The sequence below is a fragment of the Chlamydotis macqueenii genome, chromosome Z, assembly GCF_036417535.1.
Source record: "Chlamydotis macqueenii isolate bChlMac1 chromosome Z, bChlMac1.mat, whole genome shotgun sequence".
NCBI lineage: Eukaryota > Metazoa > Chordata > Aves > Otidiformes > Otididae > Chlamydotis > Chlamydotis macqueenii.
Genome location: NC_141593.1, coordinates 64,951,008 through 64,973,008, shown reverse-complemented (window position 1 = coordinate 64,973,008; position 22,001 = coordinate 64,951,008). Strand labels below are relative to the sequence as shown.

The 22,001-nt window shown below is 37.0% G+C and overlaps 1 protein-coding gene across 7 annotated transcripts in view; it reads left to right on the top strand.

Moving 5' to 3' along the window:
* The window catches only part of DMXL1 (Dmx like 1), an 86,955-nt gene that overhangs the window by 32,188 nt on the left and 32,766 nt on the right, over positions 1-22,001 (top strand). For all 7 annotated transcript variants that reach the window (XR_015261388.1, XR_015261389.1, XM_086769836.1 and 4 more), the window contains 16 exons: positions 38-722; positions 1,253-1,374; positions 1,899-1,988; positions 2,294-2,396; positions 6,969-7,085; positions 8,383-8,607; positions 9,231-10,928; positions 11,464-11,574; positions 12,923-13,092; positions 14,309-14,406; positions 15,096-15,261; positions 16,041-16,293; positions 17,878-18,968; positions 19,230-19,421; positions 20,649-20,725; positions 20,909-21,036. Coding sequence is in view for 5 of the 7 variants with exons in the window: in XM_086769836.1 (XP_086625962.1) it covers positions 38-722; positions 1,253-1,374; positions 1,899-1,988; positions 2,294-2,396; positions 6,969-7,085; positions 8,383-8,607; positions 9,231-10,928; positions 11,464-11,574; positions 12,923-13,092; positions 14,309-14,406; positions 15,096-15,261; positions 16,041-16,293; positions 17,878-18,968; positions 19,230-19,421; positions 20,649-20,725; positions 20,909-21,036 (5,326 nt within the window). In the remaining 2 variants the exon portion in view is untranslated. The remainder of the gene's footprint in view (positions 1-37; positions 723-1,252; positions 1,375-1,898; positions 1,989-2,293; positions 2,397-6,968; positions 7,086-8,382; positions 8,608-9,230; positions 10,929-11,463; positions 11,575-12,922; positions 13,093-14,308; positions 14,407-15,095; positions 15,262-16,040; positions 16,294-17,877; positions 18,969-19,229; positions 19,422-20,648; positions 20,726-20,908; positions 21,037-22,001) is intronic.

Sequence of the window (22,001 nt, the reverse complement as noted above, 5' to 3'; positions counted from 1 at the left end):
AACTTTGATAATTATTCTTTCTTTCTTAAAATTCCAGGTGTCATTTGTGTCAAGAATTCCTGTTGCATTTCCGACGGGTGATGCAAACTCTCTGTGCAGAAGTATAGTGATGTATGCTTGTACCAAAAATGTTGACTTAGCTATTCAGCAGGGCAAACAAAAGCCTCCTGGCCTTACACGATCTTCGTCTATGCTTATCTCTTCTGGGCACAGTAAATCAACCAACAGCTTAAAACTAAGTATCTTCACACCCAATGTTATGATGATTTCCAAACATGCAGATGGGTCATTGAACCAGTGGCTAGTGAGTTTTGCTGAGGAATCTGCTTTTTCAACTGTACTCAGTATATCACATAAATCCCGATATTGCGGTCACCGTTTTCATCTTAATGACTTAGCTTGCCACTCGGTGTTACCACTGCTGCTTACCACCTCACATCACAATGCTCTAATTTCTCCAGATGTTGAGAATGTGAACCAGGCAAATGATTCTTTAAAGTCTCAGGAGTCACCAGTAAGACTTCAGAGTAGAGGCAATGCAGATGTAACGTTCCAGGATCCCAATGCAGTTTACAGTGAACTTATTCTTTGGAGAGTTGACCCTGTTGGACCGTTGTCCTTTTCTGGTGGAGTTTCTGAACTCGCTCGGATCAATTCTCTCCATGTTTCAGCTTTTTCTAATGTTGCATGGCTGCCCACACTTATACCCAGCTATTGCCTTGGTGAGTTTGATTTCCTGATTTGTCAAGTGTTCTAGAATAAAAGTAATATAACCTAATAATGCTATTAAATAGAGAATGTAAATATACTTGAATGCAATGGAAAAAATGTTAAGCATGGGTCCTTTATTTCACAAATTTCCAAGCTGCTGCTACTTGGAAATTGTTTATTCCTGTGTGAAGAGTTGCTGTGTTCTCCTGCCTTCTTTTTTGAATTTGATATTTTAGGAGCTAATGCAGTAAAGTTCTTAGATGCTAGTGCATACTTCAGAGTACGTTGAGTACTTAAAAGCAGAGGTACATTTTGGTCTAGTTTGCAGATGGAATACCCATTTTCTTTCATATACTTTTATTTGGTTGGTGAGCGCAGCATTAAACTTTGTAGTTTTTTCTTGTGAATAGAAATTAACAAGAGAGAATTCTTCTTACACTACATTGTTTTCTTTCATAACTTCAAAATTGTCTGTTGCCAAAAAAGGAGGAGCAAGTTGGTGTTTGAATATTTGAGCACATTGTCCACTCTTATTTTTCAGGTGCATACTGTAATTCTCCAAGTGCCTGCTTTGTGGCTAGTGATGGACAGCATTTGAGATTATATCAAGCTGTAATAGATGCGAAGAAGCTTTTGTGTGAGCTCTCCAATCCAGAAATTTCAGTAAGTGAAAGGCTTTCTCAAGTTTTTGGAGGCTGGGACTTCGTTTAGTAGCACTAGTTTCAAACGTGTTGGTAACTAAGCTGTTTGCTGAGGTTTCACGTTGTAGCCATGCTGAATACCATTTAATCTCAAACTCTGCATATTGAGGCAGGTCAGTGGTTGAGAAATGCTCCTGAAACACTTGTGCTACAAAGAGTAATAATAGAGCAACAAATTGTGTGTGTGCGTTGTCCATCCTAAGGAAAAGTTGAGATGACAGTGCAGCTTGGGGAAAGGACAAAAACTGCTACATGCAGAGCTTTCCAGAGGAGAGATGCAAGTTCTTGTCACCTTTCAGCCATCAATACCAGTGTGACTCTTAATAACAAGGAGTGTTACTTATGTTCTTGGTGGATTGCAACTAGTGTGTATTTAAAGTTCTAGTTAACATTTGCTTAGTGATGATGAACCTACCTAGCAGGCTGTGCCACAGAAATGCACAAAACTGAGTTAACAATACCATCCCACTGGCTCTTTTTAAACAGAAATATGTTGGTGAAGTTTTCAACATCGTAAGTCAGCAATCTACGGCTCGGCCAGGATGTATCATTGAATTAGATGCTATCACAGAGCTTGTAAGACCTTTTTCTATACTCATTTTATATCGTAATAAGCTTGTTTTAAAAGTGTTAATAATAAGGCTGTACTTGTAGCTCTCCATCAGGTAAAGATGAGAGCTTTAAAAACTAATTCTGGCATATACTTGTAGTTTCATAGTACCTGTAAATGAAAAAATTGTGAGTAATGAAGGTGCATTTTCCTGAGAAGTCTTTCATTGATGTGTATAACTTTAACAATCAAGTTAAAACCTCCCATGTTAGAGAGCAATCTTAAACAGTACACTGCATGATATGCATTTCTTGTGTTTTTGCTTTCTTAGCATGGCAGGAAAACGCAGTTATTCCATGTTTTTCAAGAAGACTTCATTTTAAATAACCAGGAGAAGGAAATGCATGAAAAGAAGAACAATTTATCAGACTCTGGTAAAGAATTCTTTTTCATAGAGCATTGAAGACAAATCAGAGGACTGGAGCACCTCTCCTATGAGGACAGGCTGAGACAGTTGGGGAAGGCTCCAGGCAGACCTTATAGTGGCCTTCCAGTACATAAAGGGGGCCTGCAGGAAAGATGGGGGAAAAACTCTTTGGCAGGCCTGTTGCGATAGGACAAGTGGTAATGGTTTTAAAATAGATGGAGATAAATTCAGATTAGACATTAGGAAAAAAATTTTAACCATGAGGGTGGTGGCATACTGGAACAGGTTGCCCAGAGATATTGTTGATGCCCCATCCCTGGAAACATTCAAGGCCAGGTTGGATGGGGCACTCAGCAACCTGATCTGGTTGGAGATGTCCCTGCTCCTTGCAAAGAGATTGGACTAGATGACCTTTAAAGGTCCCTTCCAACCCAAACTATTCTATGATTTGATGTTTCTATTACATTTTTAATTCCACAGAGGAAAAAATAGCCTGTTATATAGCTTTTAGCATTTTAAGGTCAAATACCTTACTTTGAGGTCTTTATACACTACAGAAGAAAATCTAGTCTAATGAAACTCGTGAGTTTTTCACTTCCGTTAGGAGTGCAACCAAATTTTAGATAAAGTACCTTAAATCATGATGTACCTACCATGTACTGTATTAAGCATTCCGCTGCTGATACTTTTCTTACATGAGCAGGAAAGGGCTTTAAATGTAGAGCCTGTAACCTGCAGGGTATGACATACACAAAGCTTACTCCAGTCCTTTCCTGATGGATGTTCATCCTTTACATCAGCTAAATACTGCTCCTCAGGCCTTGCATTGTATAATAAATGACAGGCCAAACAAATGCCCCAAAACACAGCTATAAAATACAGTACTATGAGTAGTGTGTGGATTTGTAGGTCTTAAGGCAGATTTGAATTGTTCTGAAATAAATTATCAATTTTTCTTGGTGGAGTGGGTCAGTATTTATGTTATATGAGCATCTCAATTTTGTTTTGTTCTCTTCCAATGAAATAATGTGGAAAAAAAGAGGTCAGTAAAGTTTGTGATACCGAGTCATTGAATCTCATGAGGTTCACTAAGATCAAGTGCAAGGTCCTGCACCTGGGTCAGGGCAACCACTGGTGTCAGCACAGGCTAGGGGATGAAACGACTGAGAGCAGCCTTGCCGAGAAAGACTTGGGGGTACTAGTAAATGAAAAGCTACGTGTAAGCTGACAATGTGCACTCGCAGCCCAGAAGGCCACTTGTATCCTGGGCTTCATGAAGAGAAGTGTGGCCGGCAGGTGGAGGGAGGTGATTGTTCCCCTCTGCTCTGCTGTAGTGGAACTCCACCTGCAGTACTGCATCCAGCTCTGGAGCCTGCAACATCAGAAGGACATGGACCTGTTGGAGCAGGTCCAGAGAAGGGCCACAAAGATGATGAGAGGGCTGGAGCACCTCTCTTGTGAGGACAGGCTGAGAGAGTTGGGGCTGTTCAGCTTGGAGAAGAGAAGGCTTCATGGAGACCTTATAGCAGTCTTTCAGTACCTCAAGAGGGCCTGTAAGAAAGATGGATCCCCAGCCAGGGGATCAGGCCCAGCCAACATGGGTTCATGAAAGGCAGGTCTAACCTGATTGCCTTCTGTGACCAGGTGACCTGCCTAGTGGATGAGGGAAAGATTGTGGTTGTTATCTACCTGCACTTCAGTAAAGCCTTTGACACTGCCTCCCACAACATTCTCCTAGAGAAGCTGGCAGGTCATATCTTAGACAGGTGTACTCTTTGCTGGGTAAAAAACTGTCTGTCTGGCCAAGCTCCCAGAGAATGGTGAACCAAGTTAAATCCAGTTGGTGGCCACTCACAAGCGGTGTTCCCCAGGGCTCAGTTTTGAGGCCAGTCTTGTTTAATATCTTTACCAATGATCTGCTCCCTCAGTACGTTTGCAGATGACACCAAACTGGGCGGGAGTGTCTTATCTGCTCTAGGGTAGGAAGTCTCTGCAGAAGGATCTGGACAGGCCAGACCAATGGGCTGAGGTAAATTGTAAGAGGTTTAGCAAGGCCAAATGCTGGGTCTTGTACTTGGGTCATAACAACCCTGTGCAACGCTGCAGGCTTGGGGAAGAGTGGCTGGAAAGCTGCCTGGCGAGGAGGGACCTGGTGGTGCTGGTTGTCAGCCAGCTGAACATGAGCCAGCAGTATGTCCAGGTGGCCAAGAAGGCCAGCAGCATCCTGGCTTATATCAGGAACAGTGTGGCCAGCAGGAGTAAGGGAGTGATCATCCCTTTGTACTCAGCACTGGCGAGGCCACACCTCGAATACAGTGTGCAGTTTTGAGCCCCTCAGTACAAGAAAGATGTTGAGTTGTTGGAGCACATCCAGAGAAGGACAATGAAGCTGGTGAAGAGACTGGAGCACAAATCTTATGAGGAGCGGCTGAGGGAACTGGGATTGTTTAGTCTGGAGAAGAGGAGGCTGAGGGGAGACCTCATTGCTCTCTACAGCTAACTGAAAGGAGGTTGTAGTGAGGTGAGTGTTGGTCTCTTCTCTCAAGTAACTAGAGATAAGATGAGAGCAAATGGCCTCAAGTTGTGTCAGGGGAGATTTAGATTGGCCATTAGGAAAAATTTCTCTACTGAAAGAGTGGTCAAGCATTGGAACAGGGTGCCCAGGGAAGTGGTGGAGTTACCGTTCCTGGAGGTGTTCAAAAAACATGTAGACATGGCACTTCGGGACATGATTTAGTAGGCATGGTGGTGTTGAATTGACGGTTGGACTTGATGATCTTATAGGTCTTTTCCAACTATAATCATTCTATGGGGACAGACTTTTTAACAGGGCCTTTAGTGTTAGGACAAGGGGTAATGATTTTATACTAAAAGAGGGTAGATTAAGACTAGACATCAGGAATTTTATTATTTTTTTTTTTACCATGAGGGTGGTGGAACACTGGAACAGGTGACCCATGGAGGTGGTGGATGCCCCATCCCTGGAAACATTCAAGGGCAGGTTGGACAGGGCTCTGTGCAACCTGATCTGGTTGGAGATGTTGCTGCTTATTGTGGGAGGGCTGGACTAGATGACCTCTAAAGGTCCCTTCCAACCCTAACTATTCTATGATTCTATGATCTTTAGTAGTAAAGGGAATGCTGAGTAAAAGGAAGCCAAGTTGTGGAACAGTGTCAAAATGTTCATAATAACTTGGTACACAAAATTTATTTTTGTTAGAAGAAAAGGGAGCCACCTGAGGAACTGAACTGTATTACCTGAACTGTATATACATAGTGATAAATTCTGAACTAGCTGTTTCTAGTTGAGAAAGACTAGTGGAAATAATCTTTGAAAATGTAAACTCAACTCAGTAGAGACTAAAAAATGCAAATGGGATGTTGAAAATCAGCAACAAAATAGAAGACAAAAATAAGTATTGTTGTACAACGTAAACTTGTTATATGTTTGCATCTTGAGTCGGATATACAGAAAGGACTTTGAAATAAATATGGAACCTATTTGATCTTATAAAAGTGCAACTGTATACATCTGTATGGGTTCTGAAGGTTTATATGGATTGTTGTCATGTAAGAAATAGGGCTAAATGAACCCTTTGAAAAACTGTAAATTGAAAACTTATCATTTGCATACAGCCTAATTTGAAAATATTTTCTAGTATTTTACAGCACTTTAGTGTTAAAAAACCCACTATTTCCTCTTTAATAAAGCATGTAAGTATTTAGCTCATGATGTTTTGTTTTGTTTTTTTTAAAAAAGAACAAATTCACTTGCATTTTTGTACAGTACTATAAGCAACCCAATGTCAAACCTGCAGGGCAAATACAGCTTATCCTTGATCATATGGGGTTGGAGGAATCATGGAGGAAAGATGGTCACTAAATTAACTCTTCCTTCTTGGTCCTAAATGAGTTTACTGTGGTGCTACGGAAGGCAAATGGCTGGGTGCACCCTTTAGAAGTGGACTTCTACTGATATTACAATTCATGTTGTCTTTTCTTGAGGTGCAACTTCAGTGAATAATTTCTTAGGAAAAAGCATTGTACTTCTTGTGCATTCCAGACTATGTAGTCAGTCTGGCTGGGTTCTGATGGATGAGCCTATCCATTAGGCCAGGCTATGACTTTTCCAACTGTTAAAATGGCATTTCTTCCCTAGATGTAACTTTTATACTCTTTATACATTAAAGACCAAATGTCTCGCTCACTGCCTTAGCTGTTATGGTTGCCAATAACAAATAGCTAAGAAACTGTCAGAGACAAGCATGTAAAAGACAAAGGTGTAGAGCTGAGAGTATGTTCTGAGATTTAACTTTAAACATATTAAATTCAGGCAAATATTTTGTTCTCTGTAAAATAAAACACTGACAGTTCGTCATGTGTGTACCTAATAATTGTAGTAGTTATTGCTTGTGATAAAATATTGGTAAGACTAATATAACAGAGTTGGATGTAGTCAGACTATTGCATTTCAGTATTGGTTTGTGCTAGCTTGAAATTATTGTTTACTAGCCAGCAAAATGTAGTTGTGCTTTCAGGTGAATAACAACTAAGATGTTCCTGTTCTGAATTTCATCAGGAAACCAGCAGAATGGATTCTCTGAAAAATTCTATTTAATAGTAGTAGAGTACACTCAAAACCATTCATTACTGCATATGTGGCATTTACATTTGAAGTCTATTCCTGTCTCAGTAGGTAAGTCCTTTTTTTGTGGTTTTCTGGTTTTGTTTTTGGTTTTTTTTTTTAAAAAAAAGTCACTATCTCGTGAACATATGTGCTATTCGATGTATTCTAAATTGTATGTCAGCTTTTTGAAAAGCATTTGCAATTCTATTACAAGCCTTCATCACAATGCATTCTTTCTTGATTTTTTCGTAGTCTTCAGAATGCTGAAGATTTTGAGTTCAGCCTGAGCCCAAAGTTTGGTTTTTTTGTGTATTAAGGGAAAAACCATTTATCTAGTTTTAATAGATCATAACAGTTCAGATGTTTTGCTTCTCAGAAGTTCTTGTTTTGCAATTTTTGAGTTTACACAGAAATTCTGAATTGGAACATAGTCTGAAGCACCTAAACATCAGAAACACAATTACAATTATGAACAACTTTGAAATTTTGAAATCTGCTGATTCTCTTTCAGACTACCAAGCTACAACAAAAACTATAAAACTTTTGAAGTAAGCTAAGATGTGCTTCATAGTTTTCCATTAACATATAAAATTTTATGAAAACATAAATCTGGTATTCACTACATACCAGAGGAATCGTTACAATGCATGTTTCTGTAATTTAAACCAGATTGGCATTTGTCTTTACTGTTGCTTTCAAAGGCAGATTTTCTTTAATTATTTTAAGTATTGTTGCAATTAGTTTGTAAGCTGGTGACTAAAGATGGAAATTTTCTGATCCTCTTACATGAGGACATTACTGATAAGGCTTTTGAAACAACCTGTTGGCAGTTTTCATGTTCCAAATCCATCAAATTTGTTCTTCTACGATTGAGTTTTGTTTAAAAAAGTAATGAAGCATCCGTATCACATAATCTCTGAGATCTTACATTTTAAGCAAATATTTACAAAATCTTACTGAAAAATACCTTTCCCTAATTTGTAAGGTAAGATATGGAGGTCTTCATTTAATTTTCCCTAGCTGCAGGTATTTTGTGCTTCATGAAACGTTAATTTCTGTGGGTAACCACATACATACCACTTTTGTCTACAGTTTTGGTATTTCTGGTTACAACTTGATTGTTTTAAGTTTGAAGAGTTTAAAGCTGTAACTTCTCAGCAGTTATGGAATTTCAGAAGTATTTAATCTGAGGTGTGCTAGCATTTCTCATACAATCTGAATGTGGCAACACATTTAATTAAAATTAAATTAAAATTTTAAGTCATGGTTTATCTGTCTCTTTGGAACTTTTAAGGTGAATAAAATTACTTCTTTGGTTAACAGAAATAATTGACTTTTAAAAATTAACAATGCAAACTTTTTTTAGATGAAAAGATAGATTCAAATGCTCCTGAAGCAGCAACACAAATAGAAGAACTGTATTCTTCACCAGATCCAGAGAAGATCCAATCACCTTTCGCTCAAAAGTACCAGGCCTGTAGAGCAAACCTTCAGAGCACCAGCTGGCTTACTCTGTCTTCCAGAATGGTGTATAGTCAAGAGCTGGATTTGCCAGAAGGAGTAGAGATAATAAGTGTAAAGCCATCAGCAGGTTTGTAATTTTTTTTTAAAGAATAAAATAAGGAATCCTTCCCTTTCTGACTTTGGTCTTAAAATAGAAACAAGTTTGGTATTTGTGGTTAAAAATAAAACACCTGTAGGTGGATTCAAAAGGTTTGCTAAAACTTGCTCTTCTGACTTTATATCTTGATCCTGGAACTAATACTAAAATAAAGCTTTTATTTAAGGTATAATGTTTATTGAATTCCAGATTCTTGCAATAAAAGTAATTACAAAAACACAAATTTGGTTTTGCAATTATTCATGACACTTCTTAGCATCTCCACTTAAATATTAAGGCTTCCAAAACTATTCTATAAAGATATTTAGACTTCTAAATGGGAAATATTTGTTTGATGGAAGAGATTATAGATATTCACGTTTAAATAATACAATTTGATTCCTCTCTAGAGCATGAAATGGAAAAAAGGGAAAAATGGTATCCTAGTAATTTTGTCATCTCCTTTGTGAGGCCCTGCAAACAACCCTCTTTGTGAGGAAGTGCTAATATTTTTTTTTCAGAATAATAAAATGATAACTGAATAAAAAAATCTTTACTTTTTCACTTGCTTTTTCATGTTTCCCCCAGTAAAAATGTATTTTATTTACTTTTAGGACATCTGAGTTCTTCTTCCATATATCCGGTTTGTCGTGCACCATATCTGTTGGCTACTTCATGCTCTGATGGAAAGGTTCGATTCTGGAGATGCAGAGTTACCACTGAATCATCAGCTTCTTCCACGCCAGAATATAGTGCCAATAGTGATGTTACATATGTATGGGAAGAATGGCCATTACTGATTGAGGATGGACTTCTTAGTAGCAGTGCTATTAGTGTTCCAGGAAGGCCAACTGAAGTTAGCTGTGCACACACAAACAGATTAGCTGTAGCGTACAAGCAGGTAACACCTAAAAATAGTAGTCTTTCTCAAGATTTTATAATGCATGTTAGTATTTTTGAATGTGAATCTACAGGGGGTTCTTCTTGGATTCTAGAACAGACTCTTCACTTAGATGAGATAGGCACCATGTTAGATTCTGGTGTTAGTGTTGATAGTAATTTAGTGGCATATAACCGACAAGAAGTTTCTGTGTCTCATGGTGGGAATATTATGCCCAACACTAAGCACTTGGTACACTTAGATTGGATGTCTAGGGAAGATGGTTCACATCTTCTAACAGTGGGACTTGGATCGAAACTTTATATGTTTGGCCAGATGTCTGGGAACATGCAAGAACAAAATGGTAAGGAGATTGTAGCAATCTCCCATAGTGGCAGTACGAAGGCTACAACCCTTTCTAGGTTTGTTCTACTGCGTTGTGTTGACTTGGTTTCATCTGTAGAGGGATCACCTCCTTTTCCAGTCTCCTTGTCTTGGGTGCGTGATGGCATTCTTGTAGTTGGAATGGACTGTGAAATGCATGTTTATTCCCAGTGGCAATCTCCTTCCAAGCAGGAACTAGTTAGTACAGATTCCTACAGTGGAAGTACACCATGTGTAACTAGCTTAATGAAACAAAGCCTGTCAGCCGCGGCAGGTCTGCATCCACCAAAGCGAACCTTGACCAGATCTATGACCAGCCTTGCACAGAAACTTAGTGGGAAAAGACCTGCCTGTGATCTGTCTACAGAAATGGAAGATTCTGGTCTCTTTGAAGCAGCTCATACATTATCTCCCATTTTACCTCAGTACCATCCATATCAACTGTTGGAACTCATGGATCTTGGTAAAGTACGTAGAGCAAAAGCCATATTGTCTCATCTGGTGAAGTGCATTGCTGGAGAAGTTGTTGCTATAAATGAATCTGAATCTAATCATGATAGGAGGCTCAGATCTCTGACCATCAGTGCTAGTGGAAGTACTGCAAGAGATCCCAAAACATTCAGCAAAACTGAGACTACAGACTATATCGAAATAGACTCTGTTCCACCATTGCCTTTGTATGCTCTGCTTGCTGCAGATGGTGATTCATCTCATTCCTGTTCAGAGAAGTCTAATAATCAAAATAGTCAAAATAAAAAAGATATGCCCTGTGATAATTATGAAGATCTCTTTCAGAATGCTGTTATAAATACAGATGAACTTGTTACATTTGATGCTGATGAAGACAGTTCAAAACCAAAAGTCATTGACCTTTCTCAATATAGCCCAACGTACTTTGGACCGGAACATGCTCAAGTTCTTTCTTGTCACTTGCTCCATTCGAGTTTGCCAGGTCTGACTAGGATGGAGCAAATGTCATTGATGGCCTTGGCAGATACAATTGCTACTACCAGTACTGACATTGGAGAAAGCAGAGACAGAAATCAGGGTAAGCTCTCTCTTCCAGGTTAAACGTACTACTGTTCTTCATAACCTTTTTAGGGAGTTTTTCTTATTTTGGAATATTTTTGTGGCTTGTGAAAGCACGTCATAGTTTTGTTTCATAGTGCAGTCGGTATTATTTCCTATGCTGTCACCTTTAGTGTTTAACTAAATTTTCAAGACTTTAGACTTTCATAAAATCAAATTTTCTGTTCCTGACTTTAATGTCAGTATTAGTCCATCAGTCCCATCCGTAGTTGTTTCTAATTCACTTTTGAAGAGAACTTTATTAATGGCTGATGTTTTGTGCACTATGTAGAGAAATTGAGACATTTATGGATTTTTTTTTTTACACAATAACACCTTTTCTGTTGCTTGCATTAAGAACAAGTAAGTTCAAAATTTTATATATGAATTAAGTTATTACATTTATGAATTTAAAGTATTAGTAGTCACAGAATTGTAGGGTATTTCTTCTGTTAAGATACTCAATAGCCACCTTCTTAGTTTCTCTAAAGTATGTATAAAATATTGAATTCCAGGTGGAGAAACTCTTGATGAATGTGGTTTAAAATTTTTATTGGCTGTTCGGCTTCATACATTTCTAACAACTTCACTTCCTCCTGTACATCGAGCTCAGCTGCTTCACCAAGGTAACTGATATGTTTCCTTAGATGAGGTGAATCTTAGTGACATAGCTATAAGTATGATTGCTGTGCTGTTGACATGCCTTTGCAGAATCAAAGGGTGTTTTTTTTTTTTCTTTTTTTAATGTTCAATATGAATGTATGCCAGAGCAGAAAATGCGTATTTTATTTTAGATAAAGGTCTTGTAACTGAAGTGATTTTTTTTTTTTTTTTAAATTTCTAACCATTTTTTTTAGGTGTGATTATTTTCTATTTCCCCAAAAGAACTGGCTTTTCTATACTTCTTGTACCATATTGATGGAATTGCAGGAATAATGCAGTAAAAAACAGTACATATTTACTTAGCTTTTTAAGCCATATTTGAAAAAAATCTCTTAGAGTCTACTTAATTATCCAGTTATCTCAAATAGTTTTCACTGGTATAATTTTAAATAGTTCCAATTTGATATTGCAGGTGACTGAATAAGAGGGATTTGATTAGGCCTAATCAAATATAAAGTACTGGCTGTGATTACTTCTTTACCCTTTCATTAGGCATCTCGACAGTTGATGGCATTTCCAGTCTCATGGCTTGTCATCCCTCAGAAATCGGAATTTGCCAGGACTGCCACAACAGATTACCACTGAGTTAGCTCTCTGATGGAATACTTTTAGTTGAGATACTTCTGCTTCTGCTGAGCTCAGAAATTGCTGATAGTAAGAAGCACATCCAAGGCACCTGCAGAGGTGCAGTTGAGCATATGTTTATAATATCTCTGTGCAAAGGAGTATCTCCTGTACCTCCCTAGAGCTGCAATTATCCACAGCCAGTTATGCTGCCATTTAGTAATTGCTGTCTTCCACATGTGATTTTTTTTTTCCTTCCAGTTTTCTTCTGTGTGCTTATCCTCAAACCTGTTTTCTACTGTAATTATCTGAAACTTTGCTTTTTCTAATCCAAGCCAAAATAGTGAACCTACGTTTCAGAACTTTGAAAAGTTTAATCAATATATTGTACTTTGTATTATGGCTAATCTTAATGCCTTCCACTATAAGTATATTTTGAGCTTCAGTCAGTAACTCTTTTCTTTGCAAAGTTACATAAAGAGTTTGCAGGTGAAAAAAATGTTTTAATCTCTGTGAGGTTTCTTTAATATTTAGTATGCAGTGCTTACAAATATTTTAAAATTTCTATTGCCTCATCAGCAATGCAGATAAAAATCAAAAATAAAAAATCTGGCCTTCTTCCCGTCTTCCTTTCCCACCCCCTTAACTTCAAATTCTGGATTATTTTATTAGTGAATCTCTTTTCTTTTTTTCTTTTTTTTTTTTTTTCTTTTTTTTTTTTTTTTTCTTTAATGGCTTATTATGTAGGATTATCTACTAGTCATTTTGCCTGGGCATTTCATTCAGTAGCGGAAGAAGAGCTACTGAGCATGCTCCCTGCAGTGCAGAAAGGAGATCCAACATGGTCAGAACTCAGAGCTATGGGTATAGGATGGTGGGTTCGAAATATCCATAGCCTGCGGAAATGCATAGAAAAGGTAAACGTAGCATTCTGAAACAAAATTGCCAAACCTTTTTCAAACAGCTGTGGTGTTTACCTTCTATTTATGTGGTTTTAAATTTTTAGATATGTTCAGTGTTTCTGAACATATTGTGTTGTGGTTTTTTTAACATACAGTTTATTGTATGAATTGAACTTTTGTATTAATATTTTCTAGTACTTTAGGTTTCAAATTCTATTGTGAAATACATTTTGGGCTTTTAGCTATTCCTTTTGAAGATGGTGGTGTACAGTGCTTATTGTGGATGCTCAAGATACAGATTAGACATATAGTTAGTTTTTATAGTAAAATTAGGAAGCAAGTTACAAAAAAAGGTTGTCCTTAGAAACCTGTCAGAAGTGGGGTCAACTAAGATAGTGTACATTTGTCTTACAAATTGATACCTTTCCATGATAAAAAAAAAACCTTCCAATTGTTTTGTTTTGGCACAGGTTTTTGGGTTTTTTTTGTTGTTTGTTTTGGGGTTATTTTTTGAGGTACATATTTCAGTCATCACAGATGCAGCAGTAAGCCTAACCTCATTATCACTTGTTTTAAGCTCTTGGAAAAGCCAGATGTGTTGAGCTAGAAAATAGCATGCACAAGATACTTTGACTACAAAGCACAAAGTGGTAAAATACATGTCTCTGCATTTACTTTTCAGTCTTCAGCAATTAATTATCTCTTTGTGAAACTACCTGTGTTACATTTAAAAAATTCTAAGTATTCTGGACCTGCATTTAAGGTTATCTTAGATGGATCTTGACTATTCTTGCTATCACTTACCCTTTTTTCCTTTCCAACCTCCAAAAGTAATCTGCTGTAAACAACTTTTCTCCTGTTGTAACTGGTCCCAGCCTGTTCCTCAAGACTCCAACTGTCCTTTGATTACCAGAGCAATTAATAAATTAATTAAGTTATGATTTCAGGAACTGATTTTGGATGTAGGTGTTCCTGTTTGATCTGCCAAAAAGTTTCTGTAACTGGAAAAGCATTAGCTGAATGATACCAAACCAAAACAAGGAGTTGAAGCTGTCAACTTCTTATGACTTATCTGACATTTTTTTTTGTCAGATACATGGCGAGAGGAGGGATCCTATATTAAAAACAACTTCCAAGCACTATGGGGCATGGGATATCAGAAGCAACAGGAATTTCATTTAAGATTCATATAAATTTTGGGGTTTTTTTTGCTGTTGAACTGTCTTCACAGGTGGCTAAAGCAGCCTTTCAGCGAAACAGTGATCCACTTGATGCAGCTATCTTTTACCTTGCAATGAAAAAGAAGGCTGTGATCTGGGGATTGTACAGGTAGGAGACATGTAAGCTCTTACACAGAGTTTCATACTGTCTGGTATAATTTGGGGAAAAAGGCTGAATGTTATGGTAGTCCAAAAGAAGCACAAATACGACCATTGAAAGCCAAGATTCAATTTCTACAGTGACTACACTGAATGGGTAGTTTTAAAGATTCTTGTATTTACTGAGGTAATTTAGTTGCTGTTTCTGAAGGTAAATGCTTCAAGTTTTAGTCTAAAATCTACTGTAATTTCAGTCACGGCTTAATTACTTTTGAGGACTACCTGCGTAGCATGTGGAATGATACAGCTGTCTTTTAGAAAAGTGTTTGTTGTTATAAATTTTACCTTAAGTTCAGGGAGCTGAATTAAGTGTGTCTTTCAAACTTGTATTTCATAATATAACTCACTGTTGCAAACTTTTTAAAAAGTAGTTTGCTTTATCTCTTAAGAGCTCACCTGGGAAAAATTAGCTTTTCTGTATTTATATCAGGTTAATGGAAAATACCATTAGCTTTTATATTTAGTAAAGTTTTTGTTATTTTTAAATATGAAGTCTCCTATGCTCCCAGTGTGGTGAGAGCGTCTGCATTTCCTAAGGAAAAGATCTGTGTAAAATTCTACTGGCATCTGATGAAATGAAGAAGCATAATGCACCTAGTAAAATATATACTATTTTTATCGATTATGTTCAATATGCAGGTCCCAGAAAGATACTAAAATGACACAGTTTTTTGGAAACAACTTTACTGAGGACAGATGGCGTAAAGCAGCATTAAAGAATGCTTTTTCTTTGCTTGGCAAACAGCGTTTTGAACATTCTGCAGCATTTTTCTTGTTGGCAGGACACTTAAAAGATGCAGTGGAGGTAATAAAATGAACTTTTATTTTTACATTTAAGACTGTTATGTTGTCCCAAACTTACAAATATACTGAATGTGACTTGCATTTTGCATTAGTATGACCCTTGAAGATTCTGATTTGTTTGTACTCTTTCCTTCCCTACGCCTCCTCCAAATTAATGACAAATACAAATCCTTGATGTTGACATTTTGATTCTGTTTTAGCTCTCATATTAGTGATACTAAAAAGTCCCATGATTTATTTCCTCATAATGATATTAAAAGGCCTGCCACTAACTTCCTTTCAAGTTGTCTGCCCTCCCCTGTCATATATGAAGACAACATAGTTTTTCGTTAGGAAGTTCCACATCTGAAAATGAAGGCTTTTTCTCAGTGATGTGCATTAGCCACCAGAATCCCTTCACAAAAAAAAAAAATATTTCCTGGCTCGAATTGAAAATCGGGAGGAAATTAATCTCTTCAATAATGAAAGCTTTGTCCTGTAAAGCTTCATAACCAAAACATCCAGCTTCAGGAGGTGGCAAGTGCACACTGACAGAGGTTTTTTGAAGCCAGTTGATTTCAAAGATCTATTGTCACATCAGGCTTAAAATGAAGAAATTACAAATCGCATCTTGCATATAACAGTTGGCCACAGCTGTTCTACATAGCTCTTGCTAATTTTTTATGGAATCGATAGACCTATTTATCTCAATCTGAACAGATTCATGTCATGTTTTGTGATCACTTAACCAGAGGAGAAATTATAACATTCGGTCTTGTGAATATATTTATTTTCAATTAGGTCTGCCTTGAAAAACTGAATGACATTCAGTTGGCTCTTGTAATATCAAGACTTTATGAGTCAGAATTTGAAGTATCTAGTACTTACAAGTCTGTACTACAGAAGAGAATTTTGGGATGTGTGTTTCCTGGAAAAGAAAGCTCAGGAAACATGCACTGTGATCCTTTTCTGCGAAGTATGGCTTACTGGATTTTGGAAGATTATAGCAAGGCTCTTGACACTTTGATTAAACATTCTGTTGAAGATGAAGGAGGTAAGAATATGAGTATTTTCCTTGTTAAGTTGGTTTTAAATGTTTGTTCATTTATGTAATAGTTTCTTAAAGCGTAGTCTGAACAAGAGTAGGTACTGCACAGTAGCTCACCATTGCTAGTAAATAGCTTGCTGTAGCAATGTATGTGGTTTTTATAGAAAATGAGATGACTATGTTGTTATTATCCTATATCCCATGAATGGTACTTAATTTATTTATATTATGTGAAGATCAGGATAATGAGAATGACCCTGGAGTAGTAGAGCTGTTTTTCCAACAGCAGCTTAGAGACAAATTGATTTCATTAGTTAATTTGACTCCATCAGAACCTAGGAAAAAGCTTCTAATTGCACAGTTACATAGCAGAGTCTGGAAGGTATGGTGTTTTGTACCTTTTAGTCCTTGGGAAGAATGGTTAACTACAATGATAAACTACCATAGAAAAGATTTTGCTATTTACTATGATATGAGGAGGCCCATGTGGTGCCCAAAATAGCATGTAAGTTTCCAAATGTGATTCTTTTCCCTGTTCACTTGCTAGCTTTATAGGCCTAATAAGAATCAGTTATATTATTTTCTAAAGTTAAGATTCTGGAGAAAGTTAAATGTTTCAAATCCCTAGTAGCTGGCATACTAGCTGGCTTCCATCCTGGCTACTGAAAGAAACTTTATGGGGATTAATGAAGACTCAAATCCACAGAGTTGTGTAATTCATTTTAAAAACTGATTTCAGTTAAGTTACACACCTGAGGATAATTCTGAGCAAACTGAGTGTTCAGTTGTTTCTGTCTTGGTCACATCCTCCTGCATAAAATAATTTTAAAATGTTACTCATTCTTCTAAAATCAGTTCAGTGGCTTGTTTGTGGTGTTTTGCTTTGTTTCTTACTTAAAAGGTGCTCTTTCATGTGCCTCTTCCTATTATTGTAGTTAGTTGTGCCGTAACTCCTGATAGAGGAAACAGCTAACCCAGGCTCTTTTGAAAGCTATATTAATCATCTTATGCTGATGCTTGTAACTTTTCAGGGTTTTTCTTGTTACAGTTTTGGACATGAAAATGTGTACATGCTGCACCGCTGTATAAGCAATTTTTTTGTTGTTTCATATGTATATAAATATGTATAAATGTTACAGTTTTCCTAGTTTTAATATAAGTTACATTTTTGTTAAGATAGACAAAAAGTCCTTATCGAAAATTTGAAAAAAAAAAAAAAAAAGCTTTTTGAAGTAAATTAGTGATGGAGACTTCAGAAGTCTAAACTGATCAAGAATGTGGTCTGGTCTCACTGCAGTAGAACTGGCCTGATTGCAAGAAAAAGAAATAGCAGCTATTTTAAATTAAAGGCCTTACCTGCTCTCTCACTAGAGCTTCTCTTTTTAATAGTGATTAGATTTGGCAGTGTCCTCCCTCCCAAGATATTAAAATGATAAAAGTGCAAAGAAAGGTGAAAAGGAGCAGTACAGTAAAGTAAACAGTAGAATGAATATTAAGACCTAATAGCCTTCTGATGAACTTAGAACTTTCAAATGGATTTTTTTTTCATACAAAATGGTAGATTTTCCTCATGATGCAATATTTTTTCAGGTGAAGGAGATGGCTCATCAAGTTGTAACCCTGCCGTGTTTAATTTCTATAACTACTTAAGAACACATCCTCTCTTGTTGAGACGTCATTTTGGCTCTTCAGATACATCCTCCACACACATTTGCCTAACAGTAGAAAATGGATTAGCTGACAAAATCAACCTAGGTGAAAGACGGCTGTTTTTCACCACTGCATATGCTCATCTAAAAGCTGGTTGTCCAATGTTGGCCTTAGAAGTGTTATCAAAGATGCCCAAAGTTGTCAAGAAGTCAAAGTCATTCTGTAGATCCTCTAGTTTAATGGATACTAGTAAAGATTTTTCACCATCTTCTCCACTTAAGGAGTTGGAAACAAAAGACCAATCTTCCAGTGTTGATTGGTCACAACCAGTATTGAATGGTCTAGGTTCATCTTCAGATTGTTCATCAGGAAAACATTCAAGTTCAACTACTTCCTTTGACTGGAGCCAGCCAAGTGTGGTATTCCAAGATGAAGACTTGAAACTACAGTCAGACAGTGATGAAAGTGACGAGAGTGAAGATTCTTCCCTGGTAATGAAAGAGCTAAAACCTCTGAAGAAAACTGAAAAATCATATGAAACAAGTTCTAGCTACACAGCATCTTTTAGTGTAGTTGATGACAAAGATATTCTAAGTCCATCAGAAGATATAATTTCAGCACAGCTGAAGTTTAGAGCATGCCTGAAAATTCTTACTGTAGAGCTTCGTACACTGTCCACTGGTTATGAGGTAGATGGTGGGAAGTTGAGGTATCAGCTTTATCAATGGCTTGAAAGAGAAGTCATAGCTCTTCAAAAGACCTGTGATTATTGTGTTGAAGTAGAAGAGATACAGTCAGGAATTAGTGTGATGCCAGAGGAAGCTACATTACATGAAAATACTGAAGACTTAGCTGACGAGCAGAAAAATATGCTACAGAAAGAAGACTTTCAGAAAAGACGTCAATGGCTTCTGAAATACCAGTCTCTCCTAAGAATGTTCCTTAGTTACTGTATACTTCATGGCTCCCACGGTGGAGGTTTGGCATCTGTCAGAATGGAATTAATTCTGCTATTGCAGGAATCTCAGCAGGTATGTGGGGAAGCTTAGTTTGTGTGCTCTCTGCTTCAGATTTGATGTAGATTTTTTTTAATGTGTGTTGTATTATTGTTTTCCTATTATAGCATGTACTTGTTTTATAGTAATAAATGTAACACTGTTTTTCACATTATATTTTCTGTAGGTTGTGAGCTTTTGTTGTTTAGAATCCCCTTCCCCTCTTTCGGAAGTCCTTCTGTTCCCTTTAGGAAGCTGTACAATCACTTTGTGTGTGTGTTTCTGGCTTGTTTTTAGGAGCAGTCAATACAGATACCTTCCAGCCCTCTACCAGAGCAAAGCTCCATACCTCTCCTATTTGCTTGCACAGCTAGTGTCAAAACAGTAGTGGCTAATCCGTTGCTACATCTTGGTAACTTAACTCATGATATATTACATGCCATAATAAACCTTGATTCGCCACCTCATCCAGATACTCAGAACAACAAGGTATGTATTTTTTTGGTAGTTGTTTGGGTTTGTTGTTGTCATTGTCCAGTTTGCTGAAATAATGAATGTTTTTCTGACAGTGTGAAAACTTTCTGGTGTGCCTACCCGTGGCAAGTAATAAAACTGTGGAACATAAATATTTTCTGTAGGACTTAATCTGCGCCTAAAAAAATGTCCACTGATTATTACTCATTGAAGTGCTGAGCATCTGGTTTTTAACAAGCTGAAGTAGATTGGCCTCTCTCAGGACTGGGTACTTGTCCAAGATGACAAGTTGTTATGGAAAACGTACTACACTACCAGTGTCACATTTGTCTTTATGACAATATGGTCATTACTTCTGTTATATTGATGGTACACTCTGCATTTCAGTCCTAGACCTAAGAAATATTACATTTTGAAGTATAAAAACTGATTGTCAACAAAGTGCAGTGAACACAGACTTTTTCTGAAGTAGTATATATGTTCATACAGTAAAATATAGTCTGGTTTTTAAAGTTATATTTCTGTAAGATTTCTTCTTTGTTTAAATTTGGACTGGAACTCAAAGTGTTAGGTTCAATCTTTCCCTAAGTTTTGTATGTGTTAGGTCACAAATCATGTTTACTTTTACTAGGGATTTCTAGAGAATACTCAGTTCCTAGTCTGTGCTTGATTTCAGAGGGAACATACAAATAAGTATAATAAACTCATTTTTTTAACTGAACCTTTTTGATCACCAGGTTCTGTAGCTCTTTACATGAGTGTGTTTCATGATACATTAAGAAAAGTATAAGCTATGATAAAAGTAGTGGTCATTGTGATACTGAGAGCTGCACAAGAATTGATCAAAAACTAAGCTGCATTATAATTTTAATTCTGAAGCAAAGCCTTTGTATCCTGAGCCTGCATATTGCTGCTCTTTCAGGGTGTAATCACTTATGACTGTTGCTAGAGGTTTAATATGTTGCTGTTTCTTAATTGAAAACATCGCAGCTAGAGCTGATCTGTGATTAGGGGTTGGTGGGATGTGTGAGTGCTTCCCCATCCCTTTCATTGGAAAGTGAATTGATTTATCTGAAATGAATGCTGAAGAGAAGGTGGCTTTCTAAGTGGTTTTTGCCGTAAGTGCTTATACCTTCCATATTCAGTTCTTGTTCCACTGTCCAAATCTGTATGCATGAAAGGCTATGACACTAAACGCTCTTCATCTTGAGGGTAATATCTTCTATGTACTTTGTCTTACAGATATATGTAATGCATACCTTAGCAGCGTCACTCTCTGCTTGCATCTACCAGTGTCTTTGTGATGGCCACAGCTACAGGTAAAGGTCTATGAAAAGTACTTTTTAGAGGATAGTCAACACACTGTCTCATTATGGTGGTGGTATAATAGTGCACCACAAGGCAGTGCTCACACCTGCCTACATCTAGAAAGGGCTGTCACTTGCATAGTTTTAAACATAACTTTTTTTCTGAATATTACATCCCACTTTTCTGTTTGACAGCTCATTTCAAGCAAATCAGTTCACTGGAACAGTTTATCAGACAGTGCTATTAACTCAGCGCCATTCTCTAAGAACAACAAGCTTAGAAGAAACAGAGACTCCCAATACATCACCTGCTCAGTGGCCAGGTATCTAGAGTTGACTTGTTTATTTCCTCTTAAGGAAAAGTTAATTGTCTGGATCCACTGCAAAAGCATGTAGCTATGCTCTGGACTTTCTAGTAGTATTTGTAACAACTGTGTAGTAAAAATAAGTTTTTATAATAAAGTCTTAGTTTTTCAAAAGCTGTGAGCTAGTAATTCTAGTTATTCACTAAGTCAAGTTGATTTATGTTGCTTTCTCTTGCTAAAAAGTGTTAGTGGGGGCTCTAGTAAAAGGCAAGAAAATGGAAAGTAAGGTGAAGTGTTGTACTGTGTTTACTTGCTCCCTCTGCAGGCAACAGATCAGTCTCACCATTATTCTACTTCCTTACTCTTAAAAAGGACTTGAAATGCTCTCTTAGTTTGTGCTGCATCTCAGAATGATTGTAGCGTATGTACGACCTTTGGACTAACTTGAAACTATTGACAATGAGAAGTTTATAATGAATTGTTTTTCTGTAGCTCCAAAACCCATGTGGTACTTGAGGTAATTCTTAACATGTGATGGAATCAATGCTGATGAAGCTATACTGGTCACATTAGAGGGAGTGTAAGCTATGTAACATACGTCTGTATAAGCTTCAGTTTACAGACTAACTTTAATGTATGTGTAACCAAGAAATATGCTTTCATATTATGGGATTTGTTTTTTCAACGAGAAAATTTCAGATTGAAAAATCTTTTGGAGAAACTTAAGCAGTCCTTGTGTTTGCTATATTGTTTTTTTTTTTCCATAAAACATTCTGTCACTGAATCTACAAATTTTAGAGAAAAATCAGATTGTCATATGTTTTCTTGTTATTTCATTAGTTGCAGAATTACATTTCTAATGAATGTCATAAGGGATTGTTAGCAGTTGTGCTTATAGGTAACATCACCTTGAACTGATTCCTGTCTTTTTAATAGCTTCACATGCTTTATGTGCAAATAGGAGAGTATGACACAAAGCAAAA